This window comes from Dermochelys coriacea, chromosome 3 (assembly GCF_009764565.3).
Source record: "Dermochelys coriacea isolate rDerCor1 chromosome 3, rDerCor1.pri.v4, whole genome shotgun sequence".
NCBI classification, from domain to species: Eukaryota; Metazoa; Chordata; order Testudines; family Dermochelyidae; genus Dermochelys; species Dermochelys coriacea.
The window spans coordinates 128,816,488-128,841,059 of NC_050070.1; the positions used below are offsets into that span (position 1 = coordinate 128,816,488).

At 42.1% G+C, this 24,572-nt stretch overlaps 1 protein-coding gene across 4 annotated transcripts in view; it reads left to right on the forward strand.

The window, feature by feature from the left end:
• Positions 1 to 611: 611 nt before the first annotated feature.
• The window catches only part of KIF25 (kinesin family member 25), a 72,983-nt gene continuing 49,022 nt past the window's right edge, over positions 612 to 24,572 (forward strand). The window contains exons 1-4 of one of the 4 annotated variants that reach the window (XM_038397636.2): positions 612 to 1,054; positions 6,238 to 6,303; positions 15,184 to 15,306; positions 16,985 to 17,123. In XM_038397636.2, coding sequence (XP_038253564.1) covers positions 980 to 1,054; positions 6,238 to 6,303; positions 15,184 to 15,306; positions 16,985 to 17,123 — 403 coding nt within the window. In that variant the 5' untranslated portion in view covers positions 612 to 979. Of the gene's footprint in view, positions 1,055 to 1,139; positions 1,236 to 6,237; positions 6,304 to 12,253; positions 12,261 to 14,214; positions 14,256 to 15,183; positions 15,307 to 16,984; positions 17,124 to 24,572 lie in introns of those variants that run through there. The other 3 variants (XM_038397637.2, XM_043511321.1, XM_043511320.1) reach the window with 3 other exon arrangements.

The following is a 24,572-nucleotide window of genomic DNA, read 5'->3' on the forward strand; positions in this document are numbered from 1 at the left end:
GACGCGCCCGGCGCTGCTCCTGGGCTCTTGGATCTAGAGGCACTGATGTGCTCTTTGTGTGCGACAAGCTCCAACAAGTGAAAACTCCCCGTGTAGGGGGGGAGGGAGCTGCACTGATTTTTCCCGGCACCCTCTTCCCCGACCGCAGCACCGTGGTCATGTGCCTTACTGGAGCGATGGTCGAGGAGCCCCCGTCCCCTTTCCGCAGCCTGGAGGTCCAGGGCACCGCCCACCCGCAACTAACGCGAGGGATGCAGCGGGCCCTTTCAAGAGGCCTGGAGCGCGCTCCTCCCAGCGGCCCAGCCTGGCCGGGGACTCCCCCTTTCTCCGGCCCCAGGGGAGGCAAGGGACCGTCTCTCGTTTCCAGCGGCCGTTCTCCACGCCGAGCTGGGACTGCGCAGGGTTAGGGGGCTCCCGCCGCTCAGCGAGCCCCGCTCCAGCGCGGGACACCGGCCGCTCTGCTCCCACGTGCGGCAGCGGGCGGGCAGCCGCCTCGCGCTACCGTACCGGCGGCGGGCTGGCTCTGCCGCCGATCAGCCCACCGCTGCAGTGCGCGTGCGCGCCTGTGCCTCCGGGGAAAGCGCCATCGCCCCGCCTCCCCGCGGTTGGATTGGTAGGCTGCGGCTGTCACTCATGACGGAGCAGGGCCCGTGCGGCAGGTTCGGTTGAGCGGAGGCCGAGCGTCTCGGGTGTCCTCCTCCCAGGCCCTGCATGGCGCTCTCCGCCGCTGCGCCAGCAAGGGCCTTGGCAGACGCTCCCTAACGCCCGTCAGTGAGCACCCTGGTATTGTCACAAGCTCCCGGGGCCGTCCTCCAGCCAATGGGAGGAGGGAGGACAAGCGCTGTCTCCGTAGCAACCGGAGCGAAGCTCCGGGCCAGCGTCTGATTGGCCGATTCAAAGCGATTCCGTGCGCGTGGTGGGGAGCGCAGGGCGCGCGCAGCGGGACCGCGCGGTGGCGGCGGCAGGACCTGGAGAGAGGATGCGGCCGGGGGGCGGGATCAGCCCGAGCTTCGTGGCCCAGCAGCGGATCCGGCAGCTGGAGCAGAAGCTGCGCGTGAGTGCGCTCCCCGGGCGGGGCGGGGCGGGGCGGGGGCCGTTACCTGCAGGGGGCGGGGCCGTCCTTCGTGCGTCATGGCAGTGATGTCATCGCTGTCGCCCCGCCCCACACGCTGCCTCCTCCTGGGCTGGTGGCCGAGGGGCTGGGGCAGGCGAGGAGCCGCTGGGCCAGGTCATGGGTAGGGCCCTCGCGAATGCGCCGTCATAGGATTTTTTTTTTTGAATTGTAAATGTCAGGATTTCAGTTATTTAAATCTGGAATTTCGTGGTGCTGTAGCTGTAGGTGTCCTGACCCCAGAAGGAGTGGAGGGGGTTGCGGGGGGGGGGGGGTGGGTAGCAAGGTTGCTGTAGGGGTGGGGTTGCGGTACTGCCACCCTTATTGCTGCACTGCTGCTGTCGGCAGCGCTGCCTTCAGAGCTGGGCAGCTGCAGAGCCACGGCGGCTGCTGGCCGGGATCCCACCTCTGAAGGCAGAGCCACTGCGGACGGCAGCGCAGATGTAAGCACGGCCGGGTACGGTGTTGCCACCCTTACTTCTGCGCTGCTTGCTGCTGGTGGGGCATCGCTAGGGTTTACCAACCCTCCAGGATTGGCCTGGAGTCTCCTGGCATCACCATTGATTTCCCGGTGACTACTGAAAGCAATCCAGGAGATTTTGATAGGCTAATTCAAGAAAATGACATTACGTCACGCTGGGAACAAAATTCTCTTGGAATAGCTTCAGTCAGAGTTGGCAACCCCAGCCACCACCTTCAGAGCTGGGCACCCAGCCAACAGTTGCCGCTCTCCAGTTCCTAGTTACGAAGGTAGCGCAGAAGTAAGGGTGGCAATAACCACAACCCCCCCTAAAATAACCTTGTGACCTCACTGCAACTCCCTTTTGGGTCAGGACCCCCAAATTGAGAAACACTGGTCTCCCCCATGAAATCTGTATAGTACAGTAAAGGGTAAAAGCACACAAAAAACCAGATTTCATGGGGGGAGTGTGACGACATGGGGATTTTCCCTTGTTATGTTGTATGTGAACCAGTGAGTCTTACTGTTGAGCCTATGTCAGTTTTACAGTTTTGCATGAATACTATCTGTGTCTCAGTTTCCGTGTGTGCTGCACCAATACCTTGGTGGTGGGAATGGAGTGTGTGACTTTGGCTGAAACCTCTAGGCAGGTGAGGCTTCTCCAGCTGCCTGCACGTATGCTATGACCGACCAGTGCCCTTCATAACCTGAGACCCAGGAGGGGGATACGACCAGATGACTCTTTGGCCGGAAAGCGAGACAAAGAAGGAGGAGGAAGAGCAATGGGGGTGTCTGAGGTCGGGTCGCTGGAAGCTGGCTGTCTGCTTGGGGAAACTGGAAGAGGGGGAGTCCAGGACCTCTGGCCCAGGACTTCCCAAGATAGACTTGGTTGAAAGTCATTAATTCTGTGCTAACAAGCTCTGTTCTACTCTGTGTTCCTGTCAACTAATAAACCTTTCTGTTCTACATGCTGGCTGAGAGTCACAGCTGACTGCGAAGTTGGGTACAGGGCCTTCTGGCTTTCCCAGGAGCCCCGCCCAGGTGGACTTGCTGCGGAAAGCAGCATACTATATGGAAGGGGATGCTGAATGCTCCAAGGTCAGATCCAGGAAGGTCAAAGCTGTATAAGCTACTTGCCCTGGTGACAGTATGCTCAGAGAGAGGAGGCATGCTCCCCCAGAGTCCTGACTGGCTTCATATGGAGTAGTTCCAGAGCATTGCCCCAGTGACTCTGTGACAGAGAGACCAGATTTCATGGAGCATGACGCGTTTTTCATAGAGATGAATTTGGTAGCGCCATAGTCAAGGGGGAGGATTAAGGAGAAAACAGGCAGGGGGGTGAAGGTGATGGGGCAATAAGGAAGGGTCCAGAGGGCAGCAGAGAGCCCCTAATCTTCCCCACCATCCCGCGAGGCCCTAGGGAGCCAGTGGCACCGCCTAGAGGAGCTCCTCCTGGAGACCAGATCAAACAAGGGAATGCAAATAGGCCTCACAATTGCAGACTGCCCCAACCCACCATCCAGTTTCTTCCTTCTTCTGGGATAGATGACCAGGGTGCTCCAACCTAACATATCCTACGAAGCTGTGCACCAGGGTCTCCCTCTCACCGCAAAAGGGGCAGGTGTTAAGGGAGTTTGTGAACCACATCAGGCAAATGCCTGTGCTCAGAGCTTCATGGAGGAGCTGCCAACTAATACCCCAGGTGGGCTGTGGAGCTGGAAGCCATGGTGATACTACCCAACGATGCACCCACCACAAGGAGCCGGGTCAAGGGAGTAGCTCTTGAGCAGATCTTCCTCTCTGTGGCCTCCCCGGTGCTGCTGCTCACCAGCCCCTGGTACTATGTCCCCTGCTGGGCCTGGCCATGGGCAGCCTGGTTCAGCTGGATGGTTGTGGGGGTCAGGGCCCACGTTGGGGGGAGGAGCTACGTGTTCCTGCCTCAAGTTCCACCTGCTTAGGGCACCAAGATGAGATGTTGCTCACAGCAGGATTGTGCAGATGTTCAAATATGCACCCATGGGCTTTGCCGTGCTCCTGGGTGCCACAGCTGTATGTACTGGGACACACCTATGGGCAGGGCTGCACTAAGTTATAAATGTATGCCTGGCAGCCTGCTCCCAGAGTCATGTGATAAGATCAGAACCTCAGTTTCCATTACAAGAAAGTGTTTCTAGCCCTCTTGGTTGCTAAGAAAAACTTGAAAACATGACCTGAATGTGATCAGTGCTATGATGTCTGCCTGACTCTGTAGATGCCTCCAGCAGGGAGAAGAGCACTAGCCACTAGAGTCGTGGAACATGCTACCTGGCCTCTTACTCACCACCAGAACAGATCAGGCTGCTGATGCTCTGGAGTGTCCTCGGATGCTCAGATTGAGATGCCCTACTAAGTATTGTAGGATTAATTCCCCTTTGATGGGGCTCAGATGCCTCATAGCCTTTTGTTTTCGAGGATCAGTTTGAGGACTTGAGGGGAAATGGTGACCATCATCCAAGCACATTCCATTTGTGGCACCAAAATGTGCTGTCACTCTTGGCAGATTATGCTTTATACTCATCCTTTTCCCTTTCTACATGCTTTGAGTAGCAGTGAACTAATTTAAATGTTGGCATTGATAAATGTCATTGGACATCTGAATTAGGATCACAATTTACCAAAAATTAGAATATAAAATTGAATCCATGCTGAGACCTTGAGAAACTTCTGATTCCCCAGATAATATGACTTTTCGGCATCTTCTGGCATTCGGAAAAGAGCAACATCATCTACTTTCCCAACCCATTTTGGTGTGTAGAAAAAAACCCTTCGTGGTTCCAAAATTGGGAAATTTTCTTTGTATCTGCAATGCTTACTTCTCTCCACTACCAGGAAAGTATAATCTGTACAGATCCTTGAAATACAAGATTGAGAGCATGGCTGTTCTTACTGTAAACAATAATGAACATAAGAACAGCTATACTGGGTCAGACCAAAGGTCCATCTAACCCAGTATCCTGTCTTCCAACAGTGGCTGATGCCAGATGCCCCAGAGGGACAACAGCACAGGTTGATTGTGCGTTGTTGAAAAAATACTTCCTTTTGTTTGTTTTAAACTTGCTGCCTATTAATTTCATATGGTGGCCCCTAGTTCTTGTGTTATGAGAAGGAGTAAATAAAATTTCCTTATTTACTTTCTCCACACCAGTCATGATTTTATAGATCTTTATCATATCCCCCCTTAGTCATCTCTTTTCCAAGCTGAAAAGTGCCACTCTTCTCATACGGCAGCCGTTTTATACCCCTAATCATTTTTGTTGCCCTTTTCTGAACCTTTTCCAGTTCCAGTATATCCTTTTTGGGATGGAGAGACCATATCTGCACGCAGTATTCAAGATGTGGACGTACCGGGGGTTTATATAGAGGCAATATGATACTTTCTGTCTTATTCCCTTTCTTAATGATTTCCAACATCCTGTTCACTTTTTTGACTGCTGCTGCACATTGAGTGGATGTTTTCAGAGAACTATCCACAATGATTCCAAGATCTCTTTCTTGAGTGGTAACAGCTAATTTATACCCCATCATTTTATATGTATAGTTGGGATTATGTTTTCCAATGTGCATTACTTTGCATTTATCAACATTGAATTTCATCTGCCATTTTGTTGCCCAGTCACTCAGTTTTGAGAGATCCTTTTGTAGCTCTTTGTAGTCTGCCTAGGACTTAACTATCTTGAGTACTTTTGTATCATCTGCAAATTTTTCCACCTCACTGTTTACCCCTTTTTCCAGATCATTTATGAATATGTTAAATAGGACTGGGCCCAGTACAGACCCCTCAGGGACACCACTATTTACCTCTCTCCATTCTGAAAACTGACTATTTATTCCTAACCTTTGTTTCCTATTTTTTGACCAGTTACTAGCCCATGAGAGAACCTTCTCTCTTATCCCATGACTGCTTACTTTGCTTAAGACTAGGGTGACCAGATATCAACTGTGAAAAAACGGGACAGGGGGTGGGGAGTAATAGGCACCTATATAAGAAAAAGTCCAAAAAACAGGACTGTCCCTATAAAAACGGGACATCTGGTCACCCTACTTAAGATGACTAAAACTAGACTAAGGTTCTCAATCTGGGGGTCATGAGCGGGCTCTAGTGACCCTCCTTTTTTACCCTTTTCATTATTTTTAAAAATATTTCTAGCCTTATGATTGCAGAAACTATCTTGAAAAGGAGAGCTGAGCTTTAACTGATGCAGTGATGCCTGCATGAATCTGCAGACAACCTGACACAGTAGCTCAGAGATTTTCAACCTAGGGGGCATTGCACCCAGCAGAGTTGCAAACAGATATCATGGTGTCGTAAACTCCCTCACTTTCCCAAGCTGCTAAACCAGCTAGGTAGGAAGGGAGTACAAGTATGGGAAAGTAGGTCTCAATATTGAAAAAAGATGAGAACCAGTAACTAGACAATCTAATAAATGGGAATTATTTATCCTAAGTGGTTATAAAAATGTATATTAACGTAAAATATATTAATGAAAGTTTATTATATCACACCAACTTCTTACACTGCAATAGTTGTGCTGCTGAATAATAAGTGCATGATTGTCAAAAGATGATTATTTCAATATTATTGCTGAGGGTGAGGATGCAGAATCTAGTTTATCAATTGTTTTTTCAGGCTAAAGAAGAAAGAATAGTTGTGCTGGAAACAGAAAATGCTCTTCTTCATCTGAAACTTGCAGAGGTAATTATATTGTCCATGTTTATCTCTTGTAAAGTGAGTGGAGATGTATCCATGTTGTTTGTGAGTTGGTGCTAAAACCCACCACCTAAAAAAAGAAGTAGGAATCCTTTTTCTCATTTTCAAAGTGTGTCATCTTCCTTTGGGGTAAACTTTCGAAGGATGGGGGCACAGCCTCACTTTTTATGAGCACAGATTTTTGCTGGCAAAATTTTCACACTTTCTTTAATTGAAGGTGCAAATCAGGTAGTCAAACATACAAATACTAGAATATTTGCCTGTAATTTCATGCCTTCAAAAATGAACTGAGGGAGTAAACATGCATACCAAATTTGAGCATTTTCACACTGAATTACCTGATTTCTCCTTGCAGTTGAATTGGACCTGCAAAATGTAGGTGCAAATTTTGAGGGGGCAGTTTACACCCACAAAAAGGAGGCCACTCTTTTCAAATATTTGGCCATAAGTTGGTTTTAGGAACCTGCATTTTATAATTAATGGGCTTATCAAAGATGCTCTATTGAGTATCTTCATGATATTTGTGTACATGCATGTCTTGTGTTAGAGGGAGTAAAACAAAATGTCATATAAGCAGTTGGAAAAGCCTAGCTATGGCTAAACTAATCCACTTTGTTTCATCATACTGCTGATCAGAAGGGACAACTATTTCTGGAGCAATTACTGAAATAATGAACAGTCCTCATAAATAATATTTTGCCTCTTCAAAGCTGGATCTTTAGAGATTAAAAGAAACTTGGGCAGTTGTTTTTTGTGCAAGACCAGGACTGGCTGTGTGGATTAGAGGTAATAGTGATGGTCAGTTGAGAAATTCTAATCCAGGCTGAATCATTAAATCGCTGTGTGACCTCAGGAAAGCCACTTGCCCTCTCCGTGTCTTGGTTAACTCTGCTGGATGAAATTGGATTTAATAAAAAAATAAGAAGTCCTGACTGCAAGCCAGATGGTGCATCTGAGATGACTTTTGCTGGTACACAAAAGAATACTATATTTTATTTCATGAAAATATATTTCAGGGGGGTTTTTTTGGTAGCATTTAGTGAAGATATTCTTAGGAATTTGACAGGTTTCAGAGTAGCAGCCGTGTTAGTCTGTATTCGCAAAAAGAAAAGGAGTACTTTTGGCACATTAGAGACTAACAAATTTATATGAGAATGCATCCGATGAAGTGAGCTGTAGCTCACGAAAGCTTATGCTCAAATAAATTTGTTAATCTCTAAGGTGCCACAAGTACTCCTTTTCTTTTAGGAATTTGAACTGACCTTTTGATCTCAAGCATACAATATGGAGATCATTCTAGATAGTAAGATGCATCAGAGGGCAGAATGTGTCTTGTAAACAAAATACCCTCCTCCAGAGCCAAAGCCAGTATGAGGACTCGTCTACATGGTGTTTAGTCTGCACAAAGAGTTTTATATTTTAGTTTGCACTAGTGTGTCATGCATTAACTGGCCCATGTGGCCCTTGCTGGCTCACTCTGGAAGTTCACTGGTGTGCATTAATGCAATCCTGTTTCAAACAGTAGTATATTAACATGCACTGGGGAACTTTTAGTGTGTGCCAGCAGAGTCTGCGCGAGTCAGTTAGTGCAGGACATGCTAACAGAGACTAAAATTGATACCCCTCTTCTGGGGACTAAAGCATTATGTAGGTAAGACTGAGTTTTTCAATATTCTGCCTGTAGGGCTGATCAAGCAGGCAGTCTGTCACAAATCTAGTCATTGCTGCTAGAAAAATCCATTCCAGAGTTTCACTTGTTAATTGCCAAATATACTGCATGGCTGGAGCAGATAAAAATATATAGAGAGTACCCTGATTGCACCACAAGCAGGAGGAATCATTGCCAAATGGTTCGTTTCAATCAAAATATCTTTTTACTTAACTGTCTTAACAGCAGTGCAAGTACAAAGCTATGTATAGAAAAATATAATGTAATCTGTGGTCACGGGTGATTTCAGCATTTTCATGATAAACTTCAGATCCTTTCCTCCTCGTAGAGTTTAGGGAAGGGACCGCTGTTTTGGTTTTACAACCTTGAATAGCCTTCCCGTTTTTCCCCACTTTATTTTTTGTTCCCCTAATCTGAAAGTCCCCAGTAGAGCTGGTGCAAATGTTTAAACCTCCATGGAAATTTTCAGGGAAAATGAAAGATTTTTTTTTTTAGGTTTTTGTTGAAATTTTCCATGGGAAATTTTGAGTTTTCAGTGGTTTTGGCTGAAAACTACCAGATTTTTGCCAAAAATGGGAGTTGTAGTGCTTAATGGAAGTAGCAGCTTGTTCTTTGTCCCCATTCTCCTCTGTGGGCCAGGATTGCCAGCTGGACTATAGCTCCCATGATGCATCAGAGTCTCCCTTTTTTGGTGAGGGGAAGCAGTGCAACATGGAGTCCCTGGCTGTGGTGCATTATGGGAGAGCAGTGCCCATTTTTGGCCAAGGTCTTTTGAGGAAAAAAGGAAATTTTTTGCAGAAAGCAGATACTTTTCATGAAAAACGTTGTTTTACTGAAACCCCAGCCCTACCCCCATGTCACTTTTACTCTTTGACTGGACTCTTAAGAAACCATCAGTGCCACTCCTTTGAGTTAAATGTTAGCCTGTCCAGTGCACTGGCCCAGAGGCATAAGGGGGTGCAAGCTGCATCATAGGCAGCAACATGGGAGGAGAAGTGGGCTTTGCAAAGTGGCTATTGACCCTCTTTTGCTCAGGTGGTTGGGTAGGGGGTATAGTGACACTTCCACTCCCACCCTGTACCAGCCAGCACAGAGGAATTTTTATACTGGATATAGATTTGGTGAAGTTTGCTCCCTCTTGGGCGAAGTGGGATAACCAGGAAGGAGGTTGTGGCTCTCTGAGCCACAGGACTGTTTACCCACAAACTTGTGCTGGGTTTAAATAAGCAGGTTTAGTTAAACCATGGACCCTTGTGAGTGAACACACTTATATCATCTTAAACCTGTTTGTACTGGTTTCTTTTGCTCCACAAATAAATTGATACAAACCAGATTTAAATCACTTTAAGGGTGTCTACCTTCATAGCACATTGATTTAACTGAATTGGCTAAAAATCACACAGTATACTGTCCTTTATCTGCCCCTTACTTAGGACTTGGTGGTGATGGGGGACTTAAACTACCCAAACATCTGTTGGGAAAATAACACAGCAGGGCACAGATTATCCAATAAATTCTTGGAATATATTGGAGACAGTCTTTTATTTCAGAAGGTGAAGAAAACCACTAGAGGAGAAGCTAGATTTGATTTTGACAATTTGGGTAGAACTGATTGAGAATTTGAAAGTGGAAGGCAACTTGGGTGAAAGTGATCATGAAATGATAGAGTTCCTGATTCTAAGGATGGTAGGAGGGAAAACTACACAATAGAGAAAATGGATTTCAAGAAGGCAGACTTTAGCAAACTCAGGGAGTTGGTAGGTAAGATCCCTTGGGAATTAAGACTAAGGGGAAAAACATTTCAAGAGATTTGGCAGTTTTTCAGAGAGACATTATTAAGGGCACACGAGTAAATTATCCCACTGTGTACAAAAGATAGGAAGTATGGCAAGAGACCACCCTGGCTTAACCAGGAAATCTTCAATGCTCTGAAACTCAAAAAAGAATCCTACAAAAAGTGGAAACTAGGTCAAATTACAAAGGATAAATATAAACAAATAACACCATTATGTAGGGACAAAATTAGAAAGGCCAAGGCACAAAACGAGATTGAACTAGCTAGATACGTAAAGGGTAATAAGAAAACATTCTACAAATACATTAGAAGCAAGAGAAAGACCAAGGACAGGGTAGGCCCCTTACTCAACAAGGGGAGGAAACAATAATGAAAAATGCGAAAATGGCAAAGTGCTACATGATTATTATTATTTTCAGTTTTTATCAGAAAGGTTAGTAGCAATTGGATGTCTAACATAGTGAATGCCAGTGAAAATGAAGGTACGATCAGAGGCTAAAATAGGGAAAGAACAAATTAAAAATTACCTAGACAAGTTAAATGTTTTCAAGTCAACAGGGCCTGATGAAATACATCATAGAATACTCAAGGAGCTGACTGAAGAGATATCTGAGCCATTAGAAATTATCTTCGAAAAGTCATGGAAGACAGGAGATATTCCAGAGGACTGAAAAAAAGGCAAATACCATGCCAATCTATAAAAGGGGGAATAAGGACAACCTAGGGAATTACAGACCAGTCAGCTTAACTTCAGTACCAGGAAAGATAATAGAGCAAATAGTTAAGCAATCAATTTGCAGACAACTAGAAGATAATAAGGTGATAAGTAGCAGTCAGCATGGATTTGTCAAGAACAAATCCTGTCAAACCAACCTAATAGTTTTCTTTGACAGGGTAACAAGCCTTGTGGATGGGGGGAAGCGTAGATATGGTATATCTTGACTTTAGTAAGACTTTTGATACTGTGACTTATCACCCTCTCATAAACAAACTTGGGAAATGCAACCTAGATGGAGGTACTATAAGGTGGGTGCATAAAGGGTTGGAAAACCATTCCCAGAGAATAGTTATCAGTGGTTCACAGTCAAGCTGGAAGGGCATTTCAAGTGAGGTCCCGCAGAGATCAGTTCCGGATCAAGTTCTGTTCAAATTCTGCTTCATCAATGACTTAGATAAAGGCACAGCGAGTACATTTGTAAAGTTTGTGGACGATACCAAGCTGGGAGGGGTTGCAAATGATCTGGATAAACTGGAGAAATTATCTGAAATAAATAGGATTAAAGTCAATAAGGACAAATGCGAAGTACTCCACTTAGGAAGGAATAATCAGTTGCACACATACAAAATGAGAAATGACTGCCTAGGAAGGAGTACTATGGAAAGGGATTTGGGGGTCTTAGTGGATCACAAGCTAAATATGAGTCAACAGTGTAACACTGCTGCAAAAAAAGCAAACATCAATCTGGGATATATTAACGGGAGTGTTGTAAGCAAGACACAAAAAGTAATTCTTCCCCTCTACTCTGCGCTGATTAGGCCTCAACTGGAGTATTGTTTCCAACTCTGGATGCCATATTTCAGGAAAGAGGTGGACAAATTGGGGAAAGTCCAGAGAAGAAAAACAAAAATGATTAGGTACTGTTTTCTAGACCTTTATGAGGGACGACTGAAAAAATTGGGTTTATTTAGTCTGGAGAAAAGAAGACTGACGGAGGGGACATGATAGTGGTTTTCAAGTACATAAAAGGTTACTACAAGGAGGAGGGAGAAAAATTGTTCTCTTTAACCTCTGAGGACAGGACAAAGCAATGGGCTTAAATTGCAGCAAGGGCAGTTTAGGTTGGACATTAGGAAAAACTTCCTGTTAGTAGTTAAGCACTGGAATAAATTGCCTAGGGAGGTTGTGGAATCTCCATCATTGGAGATTTTTAAGAGCAGGTTAGACAAACACCTGTCAGGGATGGGCTAGATAATACTTAGTCCTGCTTTGAGTGCAGGGGACTGGACTAGAAGACCTCTGATGTCCCTTCCAGTCCTATGAAAAAACCACAATTTAGTTCTTTGTGTTTTTTCCTAATCAATCGTGTTTTTAATAACCTTACTATTTTGCCAGCATGCACTGGAGGAGTCATTTTTGAATAGCATAGAAAATGTAATTCTCTTCTACTAAAAAACAAAACAAAATAACATTTCTTCTAAATGTTTCTTATTTTTGCTTGAACCATTTTCATGAAGGGATATGCTCAGATAGAAAAAATATTTTAAAAAGTTAGTTCTTTACCGGTATTGTTAATAATATCTTAAATTATTAAAACTTAAAATTTAAAAACTGCGTATTACTTTATTTTATTACTTCATGTAGTTTGCTTTTGTTTGCCTCCTACTAGGGCCCTGATCCTGCAGTTACTTCCATGAGGACACCTAGGTCTACAAACATGAATCTATTGTGGCCACGTTTTGGACAATGCAAGTAAACTGGTCAGTTTCTCTTCTATTTGTAGTCAGTTTTACTTTCAGCTTGTCCTGGGCTAACACAATCCTACAAATTCTGGGTGGCAAACACTTCAGGGGAATGATAAATCAAAAGAGGAAACTGTTTGCATAGAAAAGGTCATGAGAGTATTTCTAATAAATGTAAAACCTGAAAGTGAAATTTAATGAAAGCTGACTATAAAGAAAAAGTGAAACTGACCAAACTATTTTTATTGTCCACCCTGAGAAAAATAGAAAAAATAAAACAAGCAGAATTATATAGCAAAAAATAAATTAAATGTTTAAAATCTCTTAATTTTAATAACCTCAAACATTCTGAATAACATAACCCCAAATCCTGCAAAGACTTATTCATGTGCTTAATTTTGTACATGAGTAGTCCCATTTACTTCAGTAGGACTATATGTGCATTAAGTGAAACGCATGCATAAGTCTTTGCAAAAATGGCACCTAAGAGATTTGAATCTTGGGAGTCCTTTTATAAAATAGATTAAAAGAAAAAATCCCATGTGATCAGTATATAGGAGCTGTCACAATTTCTGGCTAATCAAGTCTATAATAAAAAATACGAATTTATAAAATGGCTTTTGTGCATTCCATAGACAATCATGCAGCTTTCATTCTACTATATTTCTAGTGTCCAGTAGCCTTTTTCAAAAGGTTCTGACCTGCAGTACTTTAGATAGTGCTTAAAAACTGGATAACTTTCAGATCAAAAAAACCTCGTGAGTATCCTTTTAAATATGAACATAGAAAGATTTGTGCTGAGATATGGAGGAATGAAGATTTTCTTCTGGGTTATTTCTGAGCTGGAGTTTTATATTTACCTGCAGTTTTGAGAACTCTCAAGAGAGCAGTCAACCCTTCAAAATGCAGGAGAATCTCTCTCTGCCTCCCATAGTATTTGTTGCTCCCAATTGTTTACATGTAAAAAGAGTAATTGATTACAGTGATTTGAGAGTACTAAATAAATATGAAAATTTAGTTGATCCTCTGTTCCAGCAGTTGTCAAACTGTGGGTCCATGGAGTCCTTACAGAGAGTGGAAAGCTGGCTAGTCACATGGGCCCACATTCTTAAAGGTATTTAGGCACATAATGCCCATTGGAATTAGGAACCGTAATACCTTTGAGGATTTGAGCTGTTAGTGCTTTTTCTTCTCCTTGTTGCCAGTTATTAAATTTCATTAAAATAAGATTTTTTTTAAATTAAATATTTTCCTGCCTTCCTTTGTCGTGTAAGCAATTGTTGTAGCTGCTCCAGGAATGTTAAGTGTTTGGGTGGATCCTTCTATTTCATTATTGCAATCCTGAATAGGAGGAGGTAAGTTCTGCTCTGGAAGATAATTTTGCTATTAATATGTGGTCCGTACTATGAAAAAGTTTTGAGAACCTCACCCTGCTTGGTTAAATACAAGATTTTTTTGGAGAGCATAAATCATTCTTATTTATATTTTTGTTTTGTTTTGACAACAGAAGTTCACTGAGTATCATGTTGCTCTTGTTGTCTTCCATGTGTCAGCTGTAATTGAATCTTTGGTTCCACCATAACTGTCATGGCAAATTAATTGAATTAAATCAATCCACTGTCTCATTGGCTTTAGTTCTTTATTTTTACTAGAAGTCGTGTTATTGCAATCTATCCTGCTATCTTAATTTAAACTACTGGGAACTGCAGCCACAACTCATTTATAGATTGAATTAACTGGAAAGCAAGTTCCATGGTAGATAGAAGTGCACTCTAGAAATAAGAAAAAAGAGTACAAATACTAGTTAAGAATTGAAAGGTGTCAACAGGTTATGGGGGGGAATTGGAATAAGACATATTAGCTAGCTTTAGTGGTGCCATGAATGCTTGTAAACAAGTGTGATGACTGAAAAGTGATATTTTTTTTTATATTATTCAGGATATTGCTCTGCAGAATTTCACAAGTTCTCCTCTGCATAGATTTCATTTTCTAGTGATCTTCAATATAACAAAGGTTATCATTTCAGTTCAGTTACAAAATCTATTTGTTTTTCTTCTTAGTTTCCCATAATTTGGGCATAAAAATTGCTTTTGGATTAAGTTTACACTTTAGATTTTCAATGTTAATTTTTCTATACATCCTAAAAAAATTGGTTTGGCCACTTTAAACTGAGGGCCTGGTGTACCACTGTATTATTTGATGTTTACATGAATGTCACTCCACTGATTTCAGTGAAGTTCTGCTGGTGTAAAACTGGAGTATCACAGTGGAAAATCAAGGTCTGAGTATTTAATTAAATTGCTTCAAACAAAATGAAAATCCAAGAGAAATATAATCCAATATAAAACACAACTGAAATAATAGTAGGAAGGTGTTTATAGTGACATAAGCCTGGCAATTCAGAGAGTAGGCTGAAACACCTTCTTTAACCTATTCCATTGTGCCTATGGATTTCAGAACATATTGTATGATTTTTAATGTCATCTGCTAATTGACAAACCCTGCAATAATTAGCCCTCTTCTTTGGGATTAGAAAAGGAGCATTACAACCTTTACTCCCATTTTTTAGTTTTAGTTTTATTTGGTTAAGGTCTTTAATATTACATTTTCATAGTTTGAAGGAAAACTATTGTAAAATTTGGTGACTTGTATTAACTCTTTTTTTTTTTAAACATAAAGCTGATGAAGCATTATCTTTTTTTCCATAATGGATAAAAAATAATCTTATTTGGTTATTTTTTAAAATATGGTTTTCAAAGACTGATCTTCTTTCACTACTGCAAATATGGAATATACAGTATTAGGAGATGGCATTTGGGTGCCTGTGTTCTAGTCCCTGGCTGGTGCTAATGTAGAAATCTCCTATGTTAGACCAAAACATACACTTACAGAGTTGTGAATCTTCAAAGTGACATTCTCCGTTTTTGTTTTTTTTTAACAGTTTCGAGGGTTGATTGGAAGAGACACTAATGAAGTGGCACAGCTTAACTTTGTTCATGACAAGCAACAGAACTTGTGTAGAAGCACGAGCTCCATTATAATCCAGGTTTATGGAGCAATACAGGTAAAGAATCTTAGTAATAATGCAGAGATATTCAGTGCACCGAAGCAGTCATAAAATATGTTAAAAAAGAAACAGTCTGTTCTAAGTCTAAGAGAGTATGCTAATAATTTCTGAAAGATAAGCCTGATCCTAAAAACCTCTGCATCTGACACTCCCATCAACTTCATCAGCAGTTCCCCACGTGAAGGGCTTGTGGGAATGGACCCATGAGCAGTCTGTCTATATTTTATTGGTTAGTGTATGTTTGTTTTACAGTACCTAAAACATTTTCAAGGCAATGAAAACACTAGAGCTGTCCACCCAATTGTATTAAAATGTGTTATACCTCTGTTAAAAGGTACTGACGGCAAACAGGCCGTAGAGCTGTGGGTTTCTCTCAAGGACACTTGCAGAGGTCAGCTTTTTTAGAGGACCATGAGGATCTCTGAGTTGATGCCTAAAAGCCTGTATAAAAGGAGTGCATCTGAACTGTCTTTAAAAGAGAAATAACAGAAAAGAGGAATGTGGTGTTTTATAAATGAAGTGTGCTAATCTCATTAGAATGACGCTTCATAGAAAATCTTGTAATACTATTTTAAATTTTAGGTTAGATAGAATGGCAGAGCTGATTGGGATGCAACACATTTGGACTGTGATGGCTTTCTATCAACAAGAAGATAAATATGTTACAAGAGGCAAAAGCTCTCCAGATACAATTTTAAATTACCTGTATTCCTAGAATTGTCACTGAAAAACACTGGTTTTCTTACCCTGTTGTTTTCGGAGGTAAAGCTGCAGTAGATTTTTTTTTTTTAACCTTCAGTACAAAGTCTTACCATTAAAAATTAGTCACATAATTAATTCACAATGAAAGGCTGGCTGTGTAGTACTAGTAATATCAAAGCGCCACAGAGTAATACTCAGCACTTTCTCATCTTCAAAGGGCCTTAGAAAGTGTTAACCATCACAACACCTCTGCGAGGTAAATCATTATTAATCCCATTTTACAGATTGGCTAAGTACCTTGTTGAAGAGCCTAGAAGGAGATTTCCAGGCTCCTAGGTCCTACAGTCAGACCATGCTTCTCTCTTGCATTTAATTTATTTTTACTTATTTCAATTTTTAACTCTCAGTCTAAGATGCTCTGGGTGTTAATGTATTTTAATAATAAAAAACATCGTATTCCACACTATAAAGGAATCTGATTTTTGTAAAATGCATCTTCTTTCATATCAGAAGAAGTGGCAAATTCTAGAAAAATTTGAGGATGAGCTAGGTATGTAGCTACTGAACAAAGTATGTAAAATGTGCAAAGTAAGAATATAGTAATTATTTATTTTTAAGTATTTGTATTTAAAATTACTTGTATATGTGATTCATAAGCATGTTCATTACGCACTGTTAAAGTGTCTTGGTTTTAGTTAACAAAATTTAAAAAGATACTTTCTTTCACATTTAGGGTCTGATGCAGTGATGGTCTGACCACTTGCTATGAAATTTCCTGCAGAAGTCAGTTGGAAATGAGATGACTTAGCATCTTGCAAATTCAGTCCTTAAATTAAACCCATTCATTATGTGAAATATAAACGTTCTTCTTGGTTGTGATACCTGACAATAGTTATTTGCATTATGGATATTTTACCATCCAACTGCTATTTTTACATCTTTTTTAAGATGATGTTTTTTGCTTATTGCACAGAGACTTAAGCGAGACCTGAAGAACCTCTATTCATTTGCTCTTGAGCTTTCAAGAGACTTTCAACATCAATACAAGAATTCTCTTTACCAAGTTTTGACTGCTGTCCAAAAGATCCAGCTGCAGAATGAAGCTATGCAAAGTAAGGCTCACTGCATTTATGTTTCAGACATGTAACATTGACGTTACATTTCTTTCATGTGTTTTCTTTGATTTTGATATGGGTGTCACTTAAATTTGGGGGTGAGGGGTTGTTTGTTTTTTTTCTTTCATTTAGGCTTCTAGATCGTGGGCTTTCCTTAAATATGTACTACCAAAAATATGTATGTAATCAAATATTTTCACAGGGCAGCATGCCTTACAATAGTTTGGATCAATTTTTTTGTGCTGATTGCAGCTTCTACTAGAGTGCCAAGTTCTAACATTTTAATTTGAAATTTTCAAGGCTTGTCATCTTGATTGTTATGGAATAGTAAAATAAAAAATGTGTTCCCTTAGCTGGAACTTTTGAGTGTACCAGGGAAAATCTCAGGAGAATTCAGCCTTCTCAGAATAATGTTAGAAAATAGGGCAAACTGGATTTTAAATTTTTCCTATGTTTTAGGGAGAAAATATACTTCTTAATTAAAAAACAGACACACACAAGGTACTTTGTAAAATGACACTATAAAGTCAAAACTCAGTGCCTATGCTTGATTGCAGAACATGTATAAATGCAAAGCATGTACTTGTCTGCACAAACACTCTGTGTATGTGTAACTCAGGCACTAAGGCTTTGATTTTGCAATTGGAGCCTCCAGTCTGGACTCCTGCACATGTTCAGAACTCATTGACTTCAGTGGGACCCCACACAGGCATAAGGGTCTTTGCTAGCGGATCTGATAGCAGGCTTGGGGACCAGAATTTTGAAAATGTAACCATCAACATCTGATTTAATTTATCCAAAATGCAGGAATAAAAAGTAAAAACCAAAATTTGTGGGCCACTCAGCAGCTCGCAATGCTATCCCCAGGTATTGCAACACATGAGAAACAATTGTCCATTTTTATACTGCAAAAATCAGTTAGGTCTGGGTCTTATTTGACTCAAGGGGGATTATTCATGTAATGGTAGCAAGTAGAATGCACAGTGGCAAGTGTGTGCCGGATTAGTCCCAATGAACTTTTGCCTGTTAGTCAGACAGATGGATTAAACGAAGATTATGTACTCTGCATGGATTTAGAATGCTCCACTGCCAAGATGAAGAAAACAATTAAACAGACCACCTTTGATATGGTAGCAGAGAACGAAGTAAAAAAGAACCAAGATTAAGTTGAACGCTCCAATTTATCGGGCTGTGGGGGGCAGTTATCCCATAAACAAATACAGTGTTGTAAACTAGTTTTTAAAATATTCTTTATAGGTCCCACAGAACCCTCTGGTCTGTTCTAGTCTTGCAGTTGAAATCCCTTAATGCATCAGTCTGTGATGTCACAGCTAAGGGAAACTTCAACACACATCAAAATAGCATATTGGTGCTTGGGTGAATTCTATGTGTTCTTAACTTACATTTTTCAGTTCATTATAGTAATTTATTAATTATAATATTATGTACCTGGAAATATAAAATATTAATGTTTTGAATTAGGCCACAGTCTTGCATTGTAATCTGTGTGGGCGCAGCCACTGATTTCAGTGGAGCTGTGTGTGAGTGCAGCAGTTCCACCCATGTGGATGACAATTCAGGACTGGGACCTTATGTAACAGTGACATTTACAAGGATGTCAAGAGGTGGTGAGCTATTAACTCATGGGAAATGTTTTCAGGTATAACACTTACATAAATGTTAATAATGGTAAATAGTAAAGATATCTGGCAGGCTCAGCATTAGCACGAAAAATATTCTCGTAGGATAAATTTGGGTTTCAAGGACTCAAAATGACTGACCAAATGCACACAAATTCTAAAGTATTTTTTAAAATAAATGCAAATGGCAAAGGTAGGAGGAACTTTTCTGCTGTAAATTTGTTTGACCCAAACAAAATGGAACTTAGCACGATACAAAAGGTATGTGGTCAGATACCCTTATCCCTCTTAACTAAATGAGGTAGGGGTGGGAAAGAGTATGAACGAAATAGCAAACTACATTGTCAGTATCATAAACTTAAACAACCAGGCCAGATTCACAGACCATCATGGAAGGGATTCTACCTGGAGATTTGTCCATCTGGTAAAACAAAATAAAATTGGTGGGCCAGTTACACAATATCATTGAGACATATTCAGAATTACTGTCCTGAGATTTATTAGAGCATAAGCTTTCGTGAGCTACAGCTCACTTTATCGAATGTATACAGTGGAAAATATAGTGGGGAGATTTTATATACACAGAGAACATGAAACAATGGGTGTTACCATACAGACTGTAACAAGAGTGATCAGGAAAGGTGAGCTATCACCAGCAGGAGAGCGGGGGTGGGGGGGACCTTTTGTAGTGATAATCAAGGTGGGCCATTTCCAGCACTTTACAAGAACAGTAGGAGGGGAAATAAACAAGGGAAATAGTTTTACTTTGTGTAATGACACATCCACTCCCAGTCTTTATTCAAGCCTAAGTTAATTGTATCCAGTTTGCAAATTAATTCCAATTCAGCAGTCTCTCGTTGGAGTCTGTTTTTGAAGTTTTTTTGTTGTAGAATTGCCACTTTTAGGTCTGTAATCGAGTGACCAAAGAGATTGAAGTGTTCTCCGACTGGTTTCTGAATGTTATAATTCTTGACGTCTGATTTGTGTCCATTTATTCTTTTATGTAGAGACTGTCCAGTTTGACCAATGTACATGGCAAAGGGGTATTCCTGGCACATGATGGCATATATCACATTGGTAGATGCGCAGGTGAATGAGCCTCTGATAGCGTGGCTGATGTGATTAGACCCTATGATGGTGTCCCCTGAATAGATATGTGGACACAGTTGGCAACATGCTTGATTATCATTACAAAGGTCATCCTGTCCCCGTCCCCGTCCCCCCGCTCTCCTGCTGGTAATAGCTCACCTTTCCTGATCACTCTTGTTACAGTCTGTATGGTAACACCCATTGTTTCATATTCTCTATGTATATAAAATCTCCCCACTATATTTTCCACTGTATGCATTCAATGAAGTGAACTGTAGCTCATGAAAGCTTATGCTCTAATAAATTTGTTAGTCTCTAAGGTGCCACAAGTACTCCTTTTCTTTTTATGGATACAGACTAACACGGCTGCTACTCTGAAATCTGTCATGAGATGTACACTTCATCCCTTACTACGAATAATCCCAAATATATATATACAGTACCAGGGAAGTCATATGTTGCCTGTTTAACTTCATAAAATAGAGGCTCAAGCTGAAATGCTTGATAGGTAGATACCCATAGAAGAAATGTTAAAAAGCATTCCAAGTATGTCAATTGCCAGAGTCTGGTAGGTATAGAGTGAACTCAGACAGTTGTAAAATAACTGAGTAGCTCCTTATTAGATTTATTTAATCTCAGTCTGAAAACTAGACACTGCCATCTTTGCTGTGTGAAGTGTGAATAATAGGAATTCCCAAACCAGGAACAGACCCATTATTCTGTCCTTATTACCATAGTTCCCTGGTTAACATAGATGTTATCATTTTAGCAAAAAATATTGGCAGACTGACTGACAGGGTCCTCCTGAGACTCGTATATCAATCAAGCCGTTTTTGAGATGGATGGCAAGTTTCTGAAAATTTAAGAAGACTCTTTTAACTTAATCCATCATATAGATACTGTCTGAAAAAGGCCATATCAGTGTCTGTGGACCCTGAATAGACTTCAAAAGATGGAAGAACTAGTATTGTCAGTGCTTAGCAAGTTAGCAGTTATTAGGGTTGCCAAGTGTCCGGTTTTTGACCGGAACACCTGGTCAAAAAGGAACCCCGGCGGCTCCAGTCAGCACCACTAACTGTGCCATTAAAAGTCCGGTCGGCGGTGCTGCAGGTCTAAGGCAGGCTAGTACCTACCTATCCTAGCACTGCGCTGTGCCCCAGAAGCGGGCAGCAGGTCTGGCTCCTAGACTGGGGGGGGCCACAGGGCTCTGCACGCTGCCCCCGTCCCGACCACTGGCTCTGCGGTCTCATTGGCTGGGAACCGCAGCCAATGGGAGCTGGGGGGGGGGGCTGTGGGCGAGAGCAGCGCACAGAGCCTCCTGGGCCCTCCCACCCCGCCGCCTAGGAGCTGGACCTCGTGGCCGTTTCCAGGGCGCAGTGCCAGGACAGGTAGGGACTAGCCTGCCTTAGACCCGCAGCATCCCTGACCTGGAGCCACCCAAAGTAAGCCCATGCCCCTATCCCAGCCCTGAACCCCCCTCAAAACCCAGAGCCCCCTTCTGTACCCCAACCCCTCAGTCCCACCCCAGAGCCTGCACCCCCAGCTGGAGCCCTCACCGGCACCCCTGGCACCCTGCCCCAGACCAGAGCCCCGTCTCACACCCTGAACCCCTCATCCCCAGTCCCAGCCCAGAGCCTGCACCCCCTCCTGCACCCCAATCCCCTCACCCCAGCCCAGAGCCCACACCAGCCGGAACTCGAGCCCCCTCCCGCACTCTGAACCTCTCATTTCTGGCCCCATCTTGGAGTCTGCACCCCCAGTTAGAGTCCTCATCCCGTGCCGCACCCCAACCCCCTCCCCCAGCCCAGTGAAAGTGAGTGAGGTTGGGGGAGAGCGAGCCACTGAGGGAGGGGGAATGTAGTGAGTGGGGGATGGGGCCTCAGGGAATGAGGCGGGGCCTCGGAAGGGGCAGGGCTAGGGTGTTCAGTTTTGTGCGATTAGAAAGTTAGCAACCCTGGCAGTTATGAAGGAGCAAATCTAAAGCCTGCACCTGATCAAATGAATAACTGGGGGAAGAATTATTCCATGACCCCTAATAAACTATAGATAGGTGCATGGTCCCCTCGAATCCTGTGTTTGCCCACTTTTGCATAGCTCAGCCTCACCAGCTCTGCTGCCTGGGATATCCCCTGCACCTGGGGGGGAGGGACGGGGCTGGATTTGGGCCCAAATGAATGTTCTTCCTGGACTTTTCTCTTCCTTCAAAATGTTCCTTCTGAAATGAAGAACAAAACAAAAAACCTGCTGCTTTAAAAGTTTGTATCAAATCACCCTCAATTGTTTGTGGGGAGATTAAAAACCAAGCCAAACCTCTGCATAGTATAAAAATGCACTATCCTAAAGAGCAGTATTACAGACAGATAGAGCATCTGACAACTTATAGATAGCATCTGGTTAAGACTAAAACAGTGTGCAACAAAACCAGTTACTCAGGCTGGTGCTAATCATTTAGAAAAGATAACTAATATTTGTCCTCTTATGCAACCTCTCTTGCAAGATAACTGGAACAACATTGAAAGGACTAGTGATGTGAAGCATATTGTATCATGGCTCTCTAACCTACAAGGTAGGGGAACCATTTCCATTGGGTTTGATTGGCCTCATTTTTAAAATTTGGACCCAGTATGGGAAGAGAAGATGAAAAATTATGACATTAACACGATGTTTGCAAACCATCACTTGTGTTAATTCTGCTTGTACAGTATACCCTTTTCCCCACCCTGTGTCTGTCTTGTCTACTTAGATAAGGAGTACTTGTGGCACCTTAGCGACTAACAAATTTATTTGAGCATAAGCTTTCGTGAGCTACAGCTGTAGCTCACGAAAGCTTATGCTCAAATAAATTTGTTAGTCGCTAAGGTGCCACAAGTACTCCTTTTCTTTTTGCGAATACAGACTAACACGGCTGCTACTCTGAAACCTCTTCTTAGATAGTAACCTTCCAGGGGCAGTCTCTTATTCTATGTTTGTACAGTGCTTAGCACAGTGGAGTCCTGATGTCCTCAGTATGAGTTCCTAGGCACTACCATAAAATGAATAATAAGTAACTTCTAGAGTGGCTCACTGGGGAAACAAGCAGGAATCACAGGAGAACACAAATAATAATGGTAACAAATGGCTAGGTACATAAACAAATAGTTCCATACAAGAAAGGTTTAATTGCCTGTTAGAAAATGGTCTTTGTGGCGCTTATATTAAGAGGGTCCATCTCTGGTGCATATAAAGCCTCACAAAACATGAGCGGCATAATGGTTTATTCTTTTTATGGGAGTGAGCGTTGGGAAAGCATGTGTGAAAATACCAGCTGTCAGGTGCAAGAACTTGAGGTAGGGGGTTGTGCAGTGCTTGGATAAACACAGCTTGTTGTAGACCTTTATTTGTATTCTGCAGATCCCAAGGAATCATCTGTCTTTTCGAAAAACCATTGTGACAAACCAGTGACCATTGTGACAAGCTAACGATTGATTTCTGTTTTCACAATTACGTTCACAACAAAAAGGGCTAGAATTTTTTTTTTTTAAACTAAAGCACAGATTAAGTGGAGCAGAGCTTGTAATGTTCACCAGGCCTCTCGCAGAGGCTCAACGCAAAAAATCACCTCCAATAACTAAAACCATTTGCCCTTCAGCTTGCTAAAAAAAAATAGTCCCAAGTACTAGTTCTTCAAGAGTTAGTGTATAAAACAAACAAGAGATTTTTACATATGCTTTAGTTGGAAAATCTTACGTGAGGCAGCTGTGCCAAGTGTAAAGTTCAGGTCTATAATGGAAAATGTCTTGCAGCCTAGCAGGGGTCACTGTTACAATTCCATAATACAATTCCTCCTCTGTTGGTTCTCCAAGAAAATTCAAGAATTGAGTGTTGCTGTGTATATTTTAAAAAATATATATTACTATCTTATGTGGCCAAAGAGAGAAGTTTCTGTTTAGGCTTCCAGGATAACAATGAACATTTTAACCCCCCTATTGTTTAGGTTTAACCCAATATTAACCCACAAATGATTGCTCAAACTAAGCCAGTGTTACTAGATTTACTGAATGCAAGAAAGGGACCATTCTCCATATAGCTCCTGGGTCTTGCCTTGCCCCTCCAGCTGACAGCTTCATGAATCCCTGGTAATTTGCACACTGGAGAGTGCCTCAAGGCTGACAGGTGAGGCTTACAGATTAGGAATGGCAAAAATAATATCTGGGGAAACTCCAATATAAGACAAATGTTGTTTAAAGTTTTCAGATTTTTAGCTTCTAGCCGGGAGTGTAAGTCACATGCTTGCCATGTTGAGATCTTAAAATTCAATATTAACTTCTTCATAAAAAGAACATAAAAAAACCTGCCTGGTGGCCTTATTGCTAGTCCAATTCTAGAGCCACATTCGTGGGATACTGTACTTCTACGTCACTGGACACCTCGCTAATGTTGTGGACTTCGATTTCTTGCTGGGGTTCCTGGGAGGTTGCTTCCTCTGACAGTTTACAGGTTTTTCTCATCTGTCACATGGACCTTTCAGTGTGAATGTAATTAGGTGGAAACAAAATCATCTGTGAGGTTGGAGAGCTTTTACTCTGCTCCATATGTCTCTCTTCAGTTTGTGTGAGGAGGACTCTCATGGGATTTCAAAAGATTAAGCTTTCTATGAAATCTTAGAAATGAAGTGTACTCTGGCATCTTATGGGGAACATTTTCAGCTCTGTTTACAAGGGTTTAGCAGCACACTAAC